We start from the raw sequence: 18799 nt of genomic DNA on the forward strand, positions 1-18799 counted from the left end.
CTGACCTTGTGATCCGCCTGCCTCGGCCTCCCAAAGTGCTGGGATTACAGGCGTGAGCCGCCGCACCCGGCCTCTCCTGTCTCTGTGAATTTCATTACTCTAAGTACCTCACGTGAGTGGTATCATGCAGTGTTTGTCTTTTTGCAACTAACCTATTTCATTCAGTATAATGTCCTCAAGGTTCATCTGGGTTGGCTGATTTTTCTTTTGAGGGGAGAAGACTGGGTCTCGCTCTGTTCCCCAGGCTGGGGAGCAGTGGTGCAGTCTTAGCTCACTGTAACTTCGAATTTCTGGGCTCAAAGAATCCTCAAGCCTCAGGCTCCCGAGTAGCTGGAACTGCAGGCGAGCACCACTGTGGCCTGTCCCTGGGCTGTTGACTTTTAAAAGGAGCATTTTTATTCCTGGAGGTGGGCTTGCAGCAGGAACACAGCACTGTAGCTCTGGAGTCTTCTGGAGGTCTCCAGATTCTCAGCTGCTTGTGCACAGCCAGGGCTGCATTGGTGCAGTCCTGACCTCTCACGCCCCAGTCTATGTGGAGCTGGCCCTGGTTTTAGCACCCAGAGTCCTACCTTCCAGGCAGTTTGGGAGGGTTAGTTAGCAGTCAGCTCCTAGGAGCTATTTCCTGCTGTCCTGAGGCCGTCCTGGCACTGTCTCTCAGCATCCTGTGTCCCCATAGGGCATTTACCACAGCTGGGGAGCAGTTGGTTACCTTCTTTCCCATCTGCCCCACAGACTGAAAGCTCTGTATGGATAGACAACGGGTCTTTCAGATTTCTACTCCAGTAGAAGATGTTTCTTAAATTTTTTTGAAGTATTTTTTTAAGTGGATGAATTCAATACAGCTTAGGGTGCTTGCAAAAATACTTGTTTTGCTTTTACAGTTGATTATTTTAAGGGGAGACATTTAATTATTTCTAATTACTTTGTCGTTTGTCCTGTAGGTTCCCCCTAAAGGACTCAAAACGTCTTATCCAATGGTTAAAAGCTGTTCAGAGGGATAACTGGACTCCCACTAAGTATTCATTTCTCTGTAGTGAGCATTTCACCAAAGACAGCTTCTCCAAGAGGCTGGAGGACCAGCATCGCCTGCTGAAGCCCACAGCTGTGCCATCCATCTTCCACCTGACTGAGAAGAAGAGGGGGGCTGGAGGCCATGGCCGCACCCGGAGGAAAGATGCCAGCAAGGCCACAGGGGGTGTGAGGGGACACTCGAGCGCCGCCACCGGCAGAGGAGCTACAGGTTGGTCACCGTCCTCGAGTGGAAACCCGATGGCCAAGCCAGAGTCCCGCAGGTTGAAGCGAGCTGCTCTGCAGGGTGAAGCCGCACCCAGGGCGGCCCAGGAGGCCGCCAGCCAGGAGCAGGCCCAGCAAGCCTTGGAACGAACTCCAGGAGACGGACTGGCCACCACGGTGGCAGGCAGCCAGGGAAAAGCAGAAGTGTCTGCCACAGATGCTGGCGATGAGAGCACCACCCCCTCCATCGAAGGGGGCGTGGCAGATAAGAGTGGCATTTCCATGGATGACTTTACGCCCCCAGGATCTGGGGCGTGCAAATTTATTGGCTCACTTCATTCGTACAGTTTCTCCTCCAAGCACACCCGAGAAAGGCCATCTGTCCCCCGAGAGCCCATTGACCGCAAGAGGCCGAAGAAAGATGTGGAACCAAGCTGCAGTGGGAGCAGCCTGGGGCCCGACAAGGGCCTGGCCCAGAGTCCCCCCGGCTCATCACTTACCGCGACACCGCAGAAGCCTTCCCAGAGCCCCTCCGCCCCTCCCGCCGACGTCACCCCAAAGCCAGCCACGGAAGCCGTGCAGAGCCAGCACAGCGACGCCAGCCCCATGTCCATCAACGAGGTCATCCTGTCAGCGTCGGGGGCTTGCAAGCTCATCGACTCACTGCACTCCTACTGCTTCTCCTCCCGGCAGAACAAGAGCCAGGTGTGCTGCCTGCGGGAGCAGGTGGAGAAGAAGAACGGCGAGCTGAAGAGCCTGCGGCAGAGGGTCAGCCGCTCCGACAGCCAGGTGCGGAAGCTACAGGAGAAGCTGGACGAGCTGAGGAGAGTGAGCGTCCCCTACCCGAGTGGCCTGCTGTCGCCCAGCCGCGGTCAGTACCAGAGCCTCGCGTACCCATGCTCCCTTCCCGTTAGGAGGGGTTTCTCTGCAACGTGGCCAATGTCCCCTGAGCATTTCTTGGGGCGGAGGCGGAGGGGTGCGGGGTGCGTCGCAATCTCCCTGCGCTCTCAGGAGGCGGCTCTGGTCGTAGCCACACCTTGTAGATGAGGGAACCCGGGTTAGAAAGCAGGCCTCACTGCACCCGGTCCCACAAGAGACATCTGTGTGTATAGGGATGTAGGCCCTGAGGGAAGCAGGCAGCGCGCGTCAGCTGGGAGCACCTGAACGCCTCCGTGGAGAGTGCACAGGGAAAGATAGCTTCTGTTTCATACCTTACACAACAGAAATTCCAGATGAGTTAGGAGCCAGATGGAAAATAAGAGAGTAAACTCTCAGAAAAAGCAAATATCAGAAACTGTTAAAATTACGAGGAGGTTCTTTCCGTTTACGTTTTGATGAATATCCTTGAAGTTAAATCATCATGAACGTTAATAATTATTTAACATCTATTCAATTAAAACATCTCTTGAGGCTGGGTTCGGTGGCTCAAATCTGTCATCCCAGCACTTTGCGGGGCTGAGAGGGGCAAATCACTTGAGGTCAGGAGTTCGAGACCAGCCTGGCCAATATAGTGAAACAGAAAAAGATACTACTAAAACATACAAAAATTAGCTGCACATGGTGGTGCACGCCTGTAATCCCAGTTATTGGGGAGGCTGGGGCAGGTGGATCGCTTGAACCTGGGAGGCAGAGGTTGCTGTGAGCCAGGATTGCACCACTTCACTCTGGCCCGGGTGACAGAGTGAGACTGTGTCTCAAAAAAAAACACACCACACACATCTATTGAAATACATCCTCAGCTGGGCATGGTGCACACTCCTGTAATCCCAGCTACTCAGGAGGCTGAGGCAGGAGAACAGCTTGAACCTGGGAGGCAGAGGTTGCAGTGAGTCGAGATGGCGCCACTGTACTCCGGCCTGGGTAACAAAGCCCAATTCTGTCTCAAAAAAAAAAAAGAAATACAATACATTCTCTATTGCAAAAATTAAAACTGCAGAAATACAGACTAAAAAGAGGTAAAAAATCTTGTTTCTTACCTACCTCCCAAGTTTTATTGCTTGTTGTTATTAAAAATTTGGTGTATAAGTCAGGCACAGTAGCTCATGCCTGTAATCCCAGCACTTTGGGAGGCCGAAGAGGGAAGATTACTTGAGTCCAGAAGTTCAAACCAGCCTGGGCAACCTAGGGAAACCCCATCTCTTTTTTTTTTTTCTGAGACCGAGTCTTGCTCTGTCACCCAGGCTGGAGTTCAGTGGTACGATCTCAGCTCACTGCAAGCTCCGTCAGGGAGACCCCATCTCTATAAATAATTTTAAAATTTGCTGAGTATCATGGTGCACGCCTGTGGAACCAACTACTTGGGAGACTGAGGCAGAAGGATAGCTCGAGCCTGGGAGGTCCAGGCTGTAGTGAGCTGTGATGGCACCACTGCACTCCAGCCTAGGTGACAGTGAGACCCTGTGTCAAAAAAACAAAATTTCCTGTGTAATCTTTATATGTTTATTAGCTCTATTTCTGTTTTTTCCCCCATTTTACTGTTAAGTGCTTCTTAAAATTGGTTTCTCGATACTTACATATGGCGAATGGTTTCCTTTGCCTGTCGTATACATAGGAAAACCATTTTCCTACCACATTGTTGATTTCATCTGGATCAATGTTTGTCAATAAGTATATGATAGTGGGACAAGATTTTCAGGGCCTCCTGGATCCCCAGGGGAACAGCCATTAGCACAACCAAAAACAAAGCCCATACTCGATGCGTCCCGGGAGGAGGAACGCGGCCACTGAGTGCTGCTAACCCAGATTTTCAGGTCAAATCTAGATTTTCGGATTCTCAGGTTGAAATTGTATACTATTTTCTCTTGGAATTTTATTTTATTTTATTTTTTAAGACAGCATCTCACTCTGTTGCCTGGGCTGGAGTGCAGTGGTGAGATCTCAGCTAACTGCAACCTCTGCCTCCTGGGTTCAAGCAATTCTCCTACCTCAGCCTCCCAGGTAGCTGGGATTACAGGCACCCATCACCACACCCGGCAAATTTTTGTATTTTTAGTAGAGATGAGGTTTCACTATGTTGGCTACAAGTGTGAGCCACCGCACCAAGCCTTCCCTCGGAATTTTTTTTTCCCCGAGATGGAGTTTTGCTCTTGTTGCCCAGGCTAGAGTACAATGGTGTGATCTTGGCTCACCACAACCTCTGTCTCCTGGGTTCAAGCAATTCTCCTGCCTCAGCCTCCTTAGTAGCTGGGATTACAGGCATGTGCCACCACACCCAGCTAATTTTGTATTTTTAGTAGAGACGGGTTGGTGAGGCTGGTCTCGAACTCCTAAACGCAGGTGATCCGCCTGCCTCGGCCTCCCAACTTCTCTCTGAATTTTAAAGCTGTTTGTAGTTATCAGAGGTGATGTTGCTTTTGACACCTTCTCTCTGTTCCTCTTGGTTAAACTTACCGAAGTTTGTCGCCATTACAGGTTTTTCCAAACAGCCAGCCCTTTGTGTCTCTGAGTTGTTGTTTATGCTCGTTAATCCTTACGTCTTTTTACTTTCTTGGGTTTTTTCCTTGTAGTTCTGGTTCCTGGCATGTTCCTTAACCCTGCAATGGAGGCTGTGGCTCTTCTGTTCCTTGGGCTATGCGCCATAGCTCTGCCTCTCTCTGCTTTTGTTGCTGTTCATTTCTGAGTCGTTTGTAATTCCAGCCTTGATGCCCCCTTTAACCCTGTGGCTATTTAAAAGGGTGTTGACAGATTTTTAAGTGCACACAGATTGGGGGAGGGGAGCTAATTTTTTTGTAGTTATTTTAAAATTTGATTGCATTAAGGTCTAATGGTGAGGTCTGAAGGAGCTCTGCTTTTTGGAATCCTTTGAGACTTCACTGTGGCTCACACAGTCCCTTTTTGTGACTGTTGCAGTGTGGGGCTGGAAGAACGGGTCCTTATCACTCCCTGGTTACATCGTTCCCACCTGAAGCTGGGCACTTGCTTACTCGCGTTAGTCAGCGGACAGAGTGTTCCCTAGCTTCTTGTCAGGCCGGGCCCTCGGTCTGCTGATGGCTGAGGAAGGGGAGGTAGGAGGGGAGGTGGGCCTCCCCTGTGGTTCTGGAGGTGCCCATTTCTGCTTGTATGTCCAAGAGTTGCTTTCTGCCTCAAGCCCATGCTGTTTGGTGCATAAGTTTTCCTGTTACCAACACAAGAAACCCCTTTTTGCCCCATTTAAAGTCTTATTTCTTCGTTTCCTTATTTTCAACCTTTTCATCTTATTTTATAGTTATATTTTTAACTCAATCCAGTCTTTTTGTAGAGTAATCATTTACAATTGTGATTATTGGTAAGTGAGAATTCGGGCCTACCTTTTTATTTTTTGTTAGGCTTTCTCACCATTTTCTTACTCTTCTTCTAGTGGGTATGTTTCAATTTTTTCTTTTTTTTCTTTTTTTTTCTTTTTTTTTTTTTTTTTAAGAGACAGAGCTTTGCTCTGTCACCCAGGCTGGAGTGCAGTGGTGCTGTCACAGCTCATTGCAGCCTTGACCTCCTAGGCTCAAGCGATCCTCCCACCTCAGCCTCCCAAGTAGCTGGAACTACAGGCGCATACCACCACATCTGGCTAATTTTTAAAATTTTTTGTAGCAATGGAGTCTTACTATGTTGCCTGGGCTGGTCTTGAACCCTTGGCTTCAAGTGATCTTCCTGTCTCAGCCTCCCAAAGCTCTGGGTTTGCAATTGTGAGCCACTGTGCCCAGCCCATCTTTCAGTTTTAAAAACAAACATGTGAGCCCCTCTTTGTGTCATCATTGAGAGCTGATCGGTCCTGTGTGCCACCCTCCCTAGGTGGACGCTGTATGTCATCTTAGTTCCAGGTACTTCTTATTCCTCCATCAAGCAACCATGATTATTAGATTGAAGTGTACATTTTACTGGCCACTTCACTTACTATTGTTTATTGTATCCAAATTTCCCCTCCTTTTGGGCAGTATTTAATGACTTTTTTTTTTTTTTTTTTTGAGACAATCTCAGACTGGAGTGCAGTGGCATGACCTCGGCTTACTGCGGCCACGACCCCCTGGGCTCAAGCAATCCTCTCACCTGAGCCTCCTGAGTAGCTGGGACTATAGGTGTGTGCCATCACGCCCGGCTAATTTTTTGTATTTTTTTTTTTTTTGGAGAGACGGGGTTTCGCCACGTTGGCCAGGTGAGCCACCGCACCCAGCCATGACTTTAAAAAAAAATTCCTATTCCAGTACAGTTTTAAGGGGGGTGCTGCTGACTGTTGTGGCAGTCCCAGGGTAGCTGGCGATGGCTCAGACTTTAGAGAGGGAGTGGCGGTGGTAGCAGTGCTGGAGGACTGGCTGGGTTCAGGGGGTTGAGAAGCGATAGAGCAGCAGGCCAGCTACAGGGATTAGGCCTGAATACCTGGAAGATGCTGAGTGGGAGAGACTTTTGGGGAGGAGAAAGAGATGGGGGGAGGAACAGAGTTTGAGATGCTCTTGGGTGCTGAGGCCGGGGTTTGAACAGTCCGAGGCCAGCAGCTGGCCTCTGGGAATTGGGCATGTGAGTGTGGGGGTGGAGGGCAGAGGTGTTTGAAGCCTTGGGGTCTAGTGTGGTTCTAGGCTGGGCTCCAGTGCCCGGCCCAGGAGCAGGCCTCGCTGAGAGAGGGGCAGCCGAGGTGGGTCTAGGGGAAGGCCGAGGGGTCATTCGGGAAAGAAGGGTGCCCGCTGTGCTGGGTGCTACTCTGATCAGAATGGAGAGAAGGGGGCTGAATGTCCCCCAGGATAATGGAGAGAAGGGGGCTGGACGCGCTCCCAGGGTCACTGGTGACTGGAATCTCACTGGAGAGGCCGGTGGAGCTGGGCGGAGAGGGGGCCAGTGATGAGGGGTCAGGGCCAGGTTTGGCAGTGAAGAAGAGTGAGGCAAGTAGACAGTAGCCAGAGGGAGTGTGGCTCCAGGGAGAGTGTGTCAGTGGGGAGGGCCGTGCAGGGCCAGGCCCCTGAGAGCAAGGGACAGGTGCAGGCACCACCCCGCATGCCCTGTGCCCCTCCAAAGGTGAGACCAGGCCACGGCTGGGTGTGCAGCATGGGTACAGGGGTGTCAGGAGCGAGGGTGTGGTGGGGAGAGGACGCCCTCTCCCCAGGGTTGCAGTCTGTCACACCGTTTGCCGCCTGTGTCGCGGGCCCCAGGGTCCGCATTCTCTGTGGTTCTTGCTGCCCATGTGGATTTGTTCTTCACTGACAGAAACTTTGGGTCATTCTTTAGGGATTTACGTGGAAAGGGCTACACACTTCTATTCAGCTCGTTGTCTTTAGCCAGTGTCTACTTTTGGGCAGGTTCCCCAAACTGAAGGATCCGGGCCAGTGGGCTTAAGAGGTTGGTCCAAGCCACCCTTCAGAGGCTGTGCCCGCTGGCGTTCTGTGGGCGTGGTTCTCTTCTCCACCGGGATTCCGCGAGGATACATTATTAGCACTTCTATGAACCACATGTTTGTGGTCTTGCTTGTCCACTGAGTTATAAATGTTCTCGATATAGTAAGGATACCAACCCCTGTTAAATATTATTCACCCGTTTCCTAAGTTCAGTAATGTAACACTTGCTTCAAAATCTGTTTTCTTTTCATTCCTTTATGGATTCATTATCTACAGATAATTCTTGAAATCTGGATTTTCAAAATCCAAGTACAAAACAAGTGAACCTTGATGTAAACCGTGGACCCTGTTTGTAACAATGTATCAGTATTGGTTCATAACTTGAGAGACACATACCACACTAATGCAAGACGTTAATCGTAGGGGAACAGGACAGGGTGAGAGGGTGAATTCTCTGTACTACCCGCTGGATTTTTCTGTCCTAAAAACAACCTGTTAATAAATAATAAATGGAAGCTGAAGAGTTGGGAGAAGTGCAGACAAAACAAGAATGTCAGAAGAGTGATAAATGGTGAAACTAGGGACAGGTGTATGGGTTTATTACACTATTCTGTTTAATTTGTAATGTTCAAGATTTTTCACAATAAAAAGTTGTTCAGAAATCCAGATTAGCTGGGCTCAGTGACTCACGCCTGTAATCCCAACACTTTGGGAGGCCGAGGCAGGCGGATCACTTGAGGTCAAGAGTTTGAGACCAGCCTGGCCAACAGGGTGAAACACCGTCTCTACTGAAAATACAAACATTAGTTGGGCGTGGTGGCACATGCCTGTAATCTGAGATTACACCATTGCACTCCCACCTAGGCGACAGAGTAAGACTCCATCTCAAAAAATAATAATAAAATTAAAGGGCTGGGCACAGTGGCTCACACCTGTAATCCCAGCTTCTCAGGAGGCTGAGGCAGGAGGATCACTTGAACCCAGGAGGCGGAGCTTGCAGTGAGTGGAGATCACGCCACTGCCCTCCAGCCTGGGTGACAGAGTGAGACTCCGTCTCAAAAAAAAAAAAAGTGTTAAGAGATAGTAGAAAGAATAACTTTTTTTCCTTCTTACGATGTTAGCTGTAGTGGTGTTTGTTGTTGTTTGGTTCTTTGTTTTTTTGTTTTGTTTTGCTTTTTTTTTTTTGGGGGGGGGACGTAGTGTCGCTTTTGTTACCCAGGCTGGAATGCAATGGCGAGATCTGCAACCGCCGACTCCCTGGTTAAAGGGATTCCCCTGCCTCAGCCTCCCGAGTAGCTGGGTTTACAGGCGTGTGCCACCACGTCCAGCTAATTTTTGTATTTTTAGTAGAGACAGGGTTTTACCATGTTGGCCAGGCTGGTCTTGATCTCTGGACCTCGTGATCTGCCTGCCTCGGCCTCCCAAAGTGCTGGGATTGCAGGCGTGAGCCACCAAGCAGTAGTTTTTTTATATGTCCTTTATCCAGTTGACAAAATTCCCATTTATTCCTGTTGCTGAGAGCTGTTATCATGAATAGGATGTTGGAATGTGTCAGATGATTTTTTTGCACCTATTAATGTGATCCTGTTATTTATGGTCAGATGATTTGCCTGTTGATGTGACGGGTTACGTTAATCGATTTTAGAGCACGGAGCCAGCCTTGCATACCTGGAGTAGATCCCACTGGGTCATGGCATATAATTCTTTTTATACATTTTTTTTATTCAGTGGCTAATGTTTTGTTAAAGATTTTTCATCTGTGTTCATGAGAGATATTTGTCTGTAATTTTTGTTTTTTTTTTTTTTTTGAGATGGAGTCTTGCTATGTCGCCTAAGCTGGAGTGCAGTGGCGCCATCTCAGCTCACGACAAGCTCCATCTCCCAGGTTCAAGTAATTCTCCTGCCTCAGCCTTGTAGCCATCGTAACATGATAGTACAATTTTTTTAAAAAATCAATTTCGTGTAGCCTCAGTGTGCAGTGTTTAGAAAATCTACCATAGTGTATAGTCATCTCCCAGGCCTTCACATTGACTCACCCCTCCCTCACCGACTCACCCAGAGCAACTGCCAGTGCTGCACACTGCAACGCTGGTAAGTGCCCTGTGCAGGTGTACCGTTCATTGTCTCTCATACCGTATTTTTACTGTAGGTTTTCTATGTTTAGACGTGTTTTAGGAACACACACACTTGGCACTGTGTTACAACTGCCTACAGTATTCAGTAACACGTTGTGATGTGTAACCTGGGAGCACAGGCTCTGCCATACAGCCTAGGTGCGCGGTACGCGGTAGGTGCACTCTGTGACGTTTGTACAATGATGAACTTGCCTCATGACGCATTTGTCAATGCATGCCCCATCAGTAAGTGCTGCGTGACTGAAGGTGAAGTAAGTGGCCTTCATTGGAAGGCATCCCCTTAACCTGGCTGGCAGTCAGCTGTGTTTAATCCTGCAGCGCCTGTAAAATTCCTCGAGTGTCCTTGTTCTGTCTCCCTGTTGTCGTGGAGTTTCTCTGAGCTTGCCTTCCACAGCCTGCACCTGGGCCTTTGCCATTCCCACCCAGGATGTAATGCTGGAGCCTGCAGGGCTGGGAGGGGATGCAGGCTCCAGCTTGTGACTCGATTTAAGCCTGTTAGTGGCCCGTGTCCCTGAGCTGTGACTTTCACATGTGTCCTTCCCTTTCTCCTTCCTGCTTGGGTGAGACGGGAGACGGGCAGGGCTGGAGTGGTGAAATGCCCTTCCGCAGCTGAGATGAGTTCCTGGTGAAGTCGGCCTCGCTGCAGAGCAGGCCGTTGCCTGGAGAATGCTCTGGGCTTATTTCAAGGTGGTCACCTCCCCCTTCTCCTCCAGAGACATGAGGTGATTTTTTTTTTCTTGGCTTTTCATGGGGAGAACCTGATGGGGTTCCTGGGGGTAAAACCCATGAAAATGTGGGACCCCAGGAGATTCTCACACCTGCCGTGTTCAGCCTCCAGCATTTTGTCCAAATCAGGTTCCTACCAGTTCCGTCTCCTGTAGACGGTAGTTTCTGCTCCATGTGAGCTGATCTCACTGCTTTTCTCTGTGGCAGGAGAGACGTTTGTAACCTCACTTCCTTTTGGATCCAGGAAAAGTTGTTGATTTTCATTTCTTTCAGTGTTTGTTTTTTTTTTTTTTTTTTGCTGTTGTAAGGCTATGGTATATGACTCTTAAGCTCTTTACATGCGAGAGTTGAAACTGGAAGCGTACTCCCCAACCATTATTTTTCAGTTATTACTAGTGTGTGGGAAAGCTACTCATTTTAGTAATCAGCCATCTTATCAAATTCACTTGCAAATTCTAATAGTTCTTCAATTGAGACTCAGATTAACGAGGTAATCAAACATAACATCTGCAAATTATTTGTACCCACTTTGTGTCTTTTATTTTATAGAAATACTTGCTGTATTTTCTCTCCATTATGATTTCTGTTTTTCCCCTGTGCGTGCAACTCCTTCCATTTCATGGTTGATAAGTTGAGGGCCTTGATGTCACTTTAAAACAACAGTTTCCTACTGGTGTGCCTTTCCAGTGGACCCAAACATATCACGGTGTTCCCAGACAGCTCCTCCCCACCTGGGACAGCTGGTGCCGGCCGTGGAGCCTCAGCTTCCATGCACCTTATTGTACTAAGCAGTAAGTGTCCCTTTCTCTGTGTGCCTTGGCAGGAAACACCATGTCACTAACACAAAGAGATGTGAGGGTGGGAGCTCCAGGAAGGAGCCGTCCCCAGGTCCCAGTGGGCGCATTTGCTCACTTCCTGTCCTGGGTTCCCGGGCCACTTGCCAGGAGACAGAACAGTCTCTGATCCTCCACATCCAGGTGAAGATGAGTCGCCAGCCAGCCTCTGGGAGACAGAAAAGGACATGCCAGGGGTGGCCAGAGGGACTGCTCTGGAGAGAGAAAGCATTTAGGATGTGCCTGGCTCTGTGGCGTTGCCTTCCTCAGCTGTAGCCGGTGGAGGAGACTGAGGGTAGAAGCCGCACTCCTCACTCTGCCCAGACCTCTGGCCAGTCCCTCTTTCATAAAATTCACCTGACCTCCAAAGCTCCTTCCAGCTCTGAAATTCTGTGATTTGGGCTGTCATTGTCTTACTTTCTTCTGAGACAAGCTCTTTCATAGTGGAACTACAGTTCCCAGAATGCACCCTTTAAAGTTAGCATTCACTTCCTGCAGAGCCATTAAGAGCCAGGTGCAAACATTTCCCGTCAATTGGCAGAAAACAACCTTGAGGAACCTTGACGAGTGTCCGGAGTTTAGAAAACTTAGGGATGGGTAAGCCTGCTTTCAGTGTCTTGGGCCAAAAAATGAAAATTTAAATTTCTTGCAGGAAATTTAAATTTTTGTTTTTGCATTTTGGTTGAAATTTTAATAAAAGAAAAATGAAATCAGAAAAGAAATGCCTAGAAAAGCCTGTCTGGTTTATTTAAAGAGTTGGAAAGTGACAAATAGACTAGGTCCTTTATAATATTTTTTGTTTCACGTTTAAATTTTATTTTTTTCTAATGAAGTATAATTTACAGAGAGTAAAAAACACAGATATTGAGGTCACAGTTTGATGGATCTTAACATATATCTAGACTCATGTAAGCTGATGTTTGGATTCTAAAATTCTCTTACTGGTCGTTCTCAGCCCCACCCATGCTTCAGTGACAACAAGGAGGGACAGTGGCTAGGGAGCTGCCACGTTCCGCGCAGCTCAAAGTGGTGGAGGGTGCAGGGGGAACGGCCGCCAGGAGGAGGTGCCGCCACTGCTTGTTTACTGCCCGACCTGTTGTCCCTGTCCAAATTAAACTCCTTTAAGATTCAGAGCAAATAACAACCCAGGAGGGCGACAGGATGGGAAGTATTTCTCACAGCTGTTAGATGCTCCCTCCTGAGGCCAGTCTTCAGCCTCAGCCTCTATCTAGCTGCTTAGCCACGTGCTCCTTCCTTTCCAGTCAGATGTTATTTTTTCTACTCAAAAGCGTTTATTCTGAATTTCAGAACCATCTTAGAATTCTCTGGTCTCTTTAAAAAGAAATTGCCACATAAGTGCTGCGTGCTCTCCTGTTCCCAAGTGTGGTGTGGGCCCTGCGCACCTGAAGCAGCAGCCGCCTGCAGGGTAGCTCCTCTCCAGGGCCCGCGGGACTTGCTTCCCTGGTGTGGCATGCGTGTAGCAAAATCTACTCAAAAGCTCACTTATAGCCAGAATGTTTGAGGCAGCCTCTCCCAACGTGCTCTTACCGGGACACCCTCCCACCCCCTACTCCGGCGCCAATGTTCACCCGCTCTGTGGTGGGCCTCTCCGGTCCTGACGCCAGGGTTCGCCCTCAGCTCTCGTGCACCTGCACCTGCCCTTCTCGCTGATGTCACTGGTCCCCTTCCAGGCTGCCAGCAATGCCAGCTGCTGGCCATCTCCACCCCACCCACCCCCCTAGTCTCACTGTCACGTCAATCTCCCTTGGGGTAGTCTTCGAGGCAGGGTTGAGGCAGAAAGCCCGGGCCACGTCCTCCTTCTAGATAAAAGGCGCTGGCCCATCCAGGCCCACCTGAGGGAACAGACGGTCCAGTTCCACTTGACCAGACTTCAGATAAGCCCAGTTCTTCCGGGGAGCCAGCTGTGCTCACCTGTGCTTGCCAGCCCCTGACCGAGTTCTCCCTGGCATCTCATGGCAGGGGCTCTGGGCCGCTCCCCCTGCAGGACTGGGGCAGAGTGTGTCCCTGTGGGCGCCCTCCCTGTTGCCGGGCCAGCTGGGCTGGGCCTGTGTCTAGAACCAGCTCCCCAGCATCCTGATGAACGCGAAACCTGCTCAGAAACACGGCTGAGGGCAGCAAAGAGCTCTCCTGATATGTCGGGAGCTGCGGGCTTGGGGCACGGGGATGTGCTGGGTGGCTGCCAGTGGCCTCCTCACTCCCGCCTGGGAGAAGAGAGGAGAGGTGGGAGGCGGGAGGCGCCGGGCAGGGCACTGTGTGTGACTCCAAGCCCTCTCTGGCCGGCCCTGTGCACCCGCCCCAAGGTATGCAGCTCACACCACAGTGGTGTTTGTTTTAATTTGAACAGATGTCTAGAAATTGGTATATTTTAGTCCCAAATCAGCTTCTAGCTTCTCTCGAAATATTAGATCTGCAGTAGAGGCCGCAGCTTGAGTGACGGCAGACCCTGGGGCCAGGAGCCAAGACCCTGAGCTGTGAGGCTGACCCCACTCCCTGCCACATCCCTGCTTTGAGGCTGCCCAGAACCCTGTGCTGCGGTAGCAACGTAGTGAGCACTCTAGGGATGAAATGCTTTTAGGTTTCTGCTTTTTGAAATATTAGTTTGTTTGGGGAGGTTTTTCTTTATAACATTTTAATTGAGGTATAATTTGCATAAGTGGAACATAAGCTCCTAGGTGTTCCTGCAGCGAGTTTTGGCAGGTGCAGGCGCCTCTGCAGCCACACCCATGCCCAGTGGTCCAGGTTCTCCTTTGCACTCCCCACCAAGCCCTTCCCTGTCGTTGTTCAGATTTCCCACCCTCCATCCATTTTGTCTGGCCTCGAATTTCATCCAGTTGTAATCATAGAATATACACATTTTTGTCTGACTTCTTTCTTTCTTTTTTTTTTTTTTTTTTTTTTTTTTTTTTTTGAGACAGAGTCTTGCTCTGTCACCCAGGCTGGAGTTCAGTGGCGCCATCTCGGCTCACTGCAAGCTCCACCTCCTGAGTTCACGCCATTCTCCTGCCTCAGCCTCCTGAGTAGCTGGGATTACAGGAACCCGCCACCGTGCCTGGCTAATATTTTGTATTTTTAGTAGAGACGGGGTTTCACCGTGTTAGCCAGGATGGTCTCTATCTCCTGACCTCGTGATCCGCCCGCCTCGGCCTCCCAAAGTGCTGGGATTACAGGCGTGAGCCACCATGCCCGGCTGTCTTCTTTCTTTTAGCACAGTGTTTTCAAGGGACACCAGATTCACTTTCATTTCTAGTCTCACTGCGTTGTGATCAGACAGCAGACTTCTTTCTGCTTTCTGGAACTTATAGGCTTTCTTTGACCAGAAGGCCAGTTTGCATGACTGTTCCAGAGGAACTTGAAGAAGGCACTCCCTAGTTTTGTTTTGTTTTGTTTTGTTTTTTGAGACGGAGTTTCGCTCTTGTCACCCAGGCTAGAGTGCAATGGTGCAATCTCGGCTCACCGCAACCTCCGCCTCCCAGGTTCAAGCAATTCTCCTGCCTCAGCCTCCCAAGTAGCCGGGATTACAGGCATGCGCCACCACGTCCGGCTAATTTTTTTTGTATTTTTAGTAGAGACGGGGTTCCACCATGTTGGTTAGGCTGGTCTTGAACTCCTGACCTCAGGTGATCTGCCCACCTCAGCCTCCCAAAGTGCTGGGATTACAGGTGTGAGCCACTGCGCCTGGCGGTATTCCCTTTTTTAAGCTACCGAGTTCAATACGTATCAGTCAGAACTACCTTATTAATTATATTATTTGGGAATTTTATTTTATTTGTATTCATTCATACTTAGAGGTGAACTGTGATTTCATTTAGTTTCTTTCTCTCGACATCTTTGTGTGTCATCAGTAGTTTCTGCTTTATAAATGTTGCTGTGCTTGGTACATGAGTATCCCTTGCGGTTATGTCTTCATTGTGCATTCTGCCCTTCATTCGGAAGAGCCGTTCTTTGTCTAGTTCCATGCATTGTATGTGATGGTGAGATCGGAAGCCTGCTTCCTTATTGCTTATTGCTTATTGCCCAGCTTTCTGGAATGTCTCTGAATTGCTTTATTTTAGGTGCGTCTCTCATCTACAGCAAAAGAGGGTCTGTCTTTGTGTCCAATCTGAAACCCTTTTTTTTTTTTTTCTCCAAGGCAGGGTGTCATTCCAGTTGCCCAGACTGGAATGCAGTGGCACGGTCTTGGCTCACTGCAGCCTAAACCTCCTGGGTGCAAGTGATTCTTCCCACTTACCCTCCCAAGTAGCTGGGATTACAGACACGCACCACCATGCCTGGCTAATTTTTTTGTATTTCTAGTAGAGATGGGGTTTCAGTATGTTGCCCAGGCTGGTCTCAAACTTCTGGACTCAAGCAATCCACCCACCTCGGTCTCTCAAAGAGCTGAGATTATAGGTGTGAGCCATCATGCCCGGCCCTGAAAAGCTTTTTAATATGTGAGTTCAAGCATTTTCAGTCTTGGTTCTGTTACCTTATTTTATATTATGCTTGTTGTGTTTCAGTTTTTTTTATTTTATTTTGTTTTGTCTCTGAGACAGGGTCTCACTCTGTTACCCAAGTAGTGGAGTGGAGTGGAGTGATGTGATCTTGGCTCATTGCAACCTCTGCCTCCCAGGTCCAAGCAATCCTCCCACCTCAGCCTCCTGAGTAGCTGGGACCACAGGCACGTGCCACCACGCCCAGCCAATTGTTTGTAGTTCTGGTAGAGACAGGGTTTCACTGTGTTGCCTGGGCTGGTCTCGAACTCCTGAGCTCAGGTGATCCACCCTCCTTGGCCTCCCAAAGTGCTGGGATTACAGATGTGAGCCACTGTGACCGGCCTAGTTTTTAAAATGAAATCTTCCACTACTACTTCATTCGTAAGCCTCTGTGGTATCAGCTGTCAGGGACAAGACCAGTGGGGAGTTCTGCCCCTTCAAGGGTCCTGGGAGTTGAGTGTCATGCCTGTATGACCCGACATCTACCACCTATAACCAATTTTTAAAATTTCTGTAACCAGTTTTTTTTTTTGGCTGAGTACATTCAGTGTTTACGGAGGTTTCTTTCCGCATCATTTCCCTGTTGTCTCCTGATGACATCTATCTGCTGGTAATGTCCTCAGGCAGAAGACATAGAAACAAAGCTCCCTGAGTTATGAGGGTTGAAAACTCCATTCCAGCACTGTCTAAAAGGTCTAGAGAGTGAGTCTCTTACGTAGTTTAATATTTTCTAACAGCCACACTAAAAAGGTAAAAAGAAACAAGTGAAATCAATTTTAATAATGTATTTTATTTAACCCTATATTATCTAAAAATTATTTCAACAGGCAACCACCGATAATATAAGATTATTGAATTATTTGAAGACTTTTTGGACTGGGTTTTCAGAATCCAGTTTGTAGCTCGCACTCACTGCATGTGTCAGTGAGCCAGCTCACGCGCCTGTGGCCCAGAGGGACCATTTGTGGCCAGATATAATGTCCTTGCCAGTCACCTTCCCTCCTCCTGCGCCTTCTACGTGTGGCTCTAGCATCTTCTGCCACAGAACGCGGCTGTGGAGAAACACCAGCCCCTGTACTGTCTCTGTAGATGTGTGTGTTCTGCACCTTTCACAGAAGTGGAATTGCAGAATGTGTGCTCTTTTGAGCCTGATTTCACATTTCGTGTTGTCAAGGGTCATCTGAATTGCAGCTTATATTAGTACTTCATTTTTATGGCCAAATAACATTTCATGGGACTTACTGCAGTTTGTTTACTCATTGGTTGACGGACATCTGCGTTGTTTCCACTTTGGGGCTGTTGGGAATGGTGCTGCTGTAAACATTCACAGGCAGCGTCTTGTGGAGACGGGTGTGTTATTTCTGCTGGGTACGCATGTCTCCAGGAGTGGCAGTCCTGGGCCACTGCTCCACGCTTAACCTCTCAAGCACATGCCAGATGGCCTTCACTAGGCTGTGCCAGTCCACGTTCCCATCGGCAGTGTGCCAGGCATTCCCGTCCTTCTAACTTTGTTTCCATTTCTCTTTTATCTTTTTTTAAACTCATCTCTGTCCTCTGTGTTCTGCTGTTTCCCAGTGTTTGTTTCTCCCTGCGCTGCTTCCAGTCTCCACTTCATTTGGGTGGTGGTTTGTTTTCTTTTACTTTCTCAACTTCTGCCAGGTCACGTTTCACCTTCTCCTCTTTCTTTGCCGTTTCTCTCCTGAGTTCTTACATGTTTAGTTACTAGTCTTTCTTCATGGAGCAGCTTCATTCAACTACTCGGGAGGCTGAGGCAGGAGAATCACTTGAGCCCCAGTGGTCGAGGCCACAGTGAACTGTATTCATGCCACTGCCCTCCAGCCTGGGTGACAGAGCAAGACCCTGTCTCTTAGTTTCACCTTTGCCCCAGCAACATTTTGCAGTTTGTATGTTTTATTGCTCTTGTTGTCTTGTCATCTTTTGTCCGTCTCTGAACTCAAGCAGTGTCTTACAGTCCATTGCTGGAGAAGCAGAAGGTCTTCGGGGGCAGCACGCCGTTTTCTTTTTCTTTTCTTTTTTTTTTTTGGAGACAGAGTCTCACCCTGTCACCGAGGCTGGAGTGCAGTGGCGCAATCTCGGCTCACTGCAGCCTCTGCCTCCCGGGTTCAAGCAATTCTCCTGCCTCAGCGTCCCGAGTAGCTAGGACTACAGGTGCCCACCACCACGTCCGGCTAATTTTTTATACTTTTAGTAGAGACGGAGGTTTCACCATGTTGGCCAGGCTGGTCTCGAACTCCTGACCTCAGATGATCCACCTGTCTCGGCCTCCCAAAGTGCTGGAATTACAGGCATGAGCCACTGCGCCCGGCCAGCGGCACCCCTTTCTTTCAGAGTGGCACATTACTTCTTGATGGTGGGCGGGGGCAGCCCTGCGTGGAGGCCAGCCTGGCCCTTTGGCACCTGGGCAGACGCGTGGGGTGCCCTGGGCCTGCTGTTTGCGGGAGCTCCCTGTGGCAGAGCGGAGGCCAGAAGAGCCTCCAGGCCTCCAAGTCCAGGGCTCCCCACTCCTCCTCCCCAGGTCTCTGAGCCAGGCCAGGCTCTGAGGCCTCTCCCCAGGGGCCACCCCTGCCCCAGCTCCCAGAGGCCCTTCCTGTCCTCCAGCGAGGCACTGACCCTCCGCTTCTCACAGCATCCGTATGTGTGTTTTGGTGGCTGTGGGTTGTATCTGTGACCTATTTTCCCTGAAAATCAAGTTCAGGGAAAAGGTTTTTCGTTATTTTTGTTTTTTTTTTAAATTCTTGGGGGGAAAGGTAGTAATGCCGTGGGTCTCCCCCTCGGAGACCCCCAGAAAGGTTTGAGGAAGAAAGAAAGATCCCTTTCTGTCTGTCTCCGGCCCTGGCTCTGTCTCTGGCCCCATCCCCGTGTCTCTCTCTGTCTCTGTCTTTCTGTCTCTGTCCCTGTCCCGTCTCTGACTGTCCCTGGCTCTGTCCGTCCTTCTCCCCCATTTAAGGAGCTCCTCCTCTCCGGGCCCCTCTGAGGAGCGCTGGGTGGAGGACAGACAGGGCCTCCTGGAGAGGACTCCACGGTGGGAGGTGGGAGGGAAAGACCGTGGGGAGGCAGAGGGTGCC

The 18799-nt window shown here is 49.5% G+C and overlaps 1 protein-coding gene across 2 annotated transcripts in view; it reads left to right on the forward strand.

The window, feature by feature from the left end:
• Positions 1-827: 827 nt before the first annotated feature.
• Positions 828-18799, forward strand: part of THAP4 (THAP domain containing 4) — a 41785-nt gene continuing 23813 nt past the window's right edge. The window contains exon 1 of one of the 2 annotated variants that reach the window (XM_011996368.1): positions 828-2104. In XM_011996368.1, coding sequence (XP_011851758.1) covers positions 1270-2104 — 835 coding nt within the window. In that variant the 5' untranslated portion in view covers positions 828-1269. Of the gene's footprint in view, positions 2105-11727; positions 11818-18799 lie in introns of those variants that run through there. The other variant, XM_011996369.1, reaches the window with a different exon arrangement.

This window comes from Mandrillus leucophaeus, unplaced genomic scaffold, assembly GCF_000951045.1.
Source record: "Mandrillus leucophaeus isolate KB7577 unplaced genomic scaffold, Mleu.le_1.0 Scaffold510, whole genome shotgun sequence".
Classification (NCBI taxonomy): Eukaryota; Metazoa; Chordata; class Mammalia; order Primates; family Cercopithecidae; genus Mandrillus; species Mandrillus leucophaeus.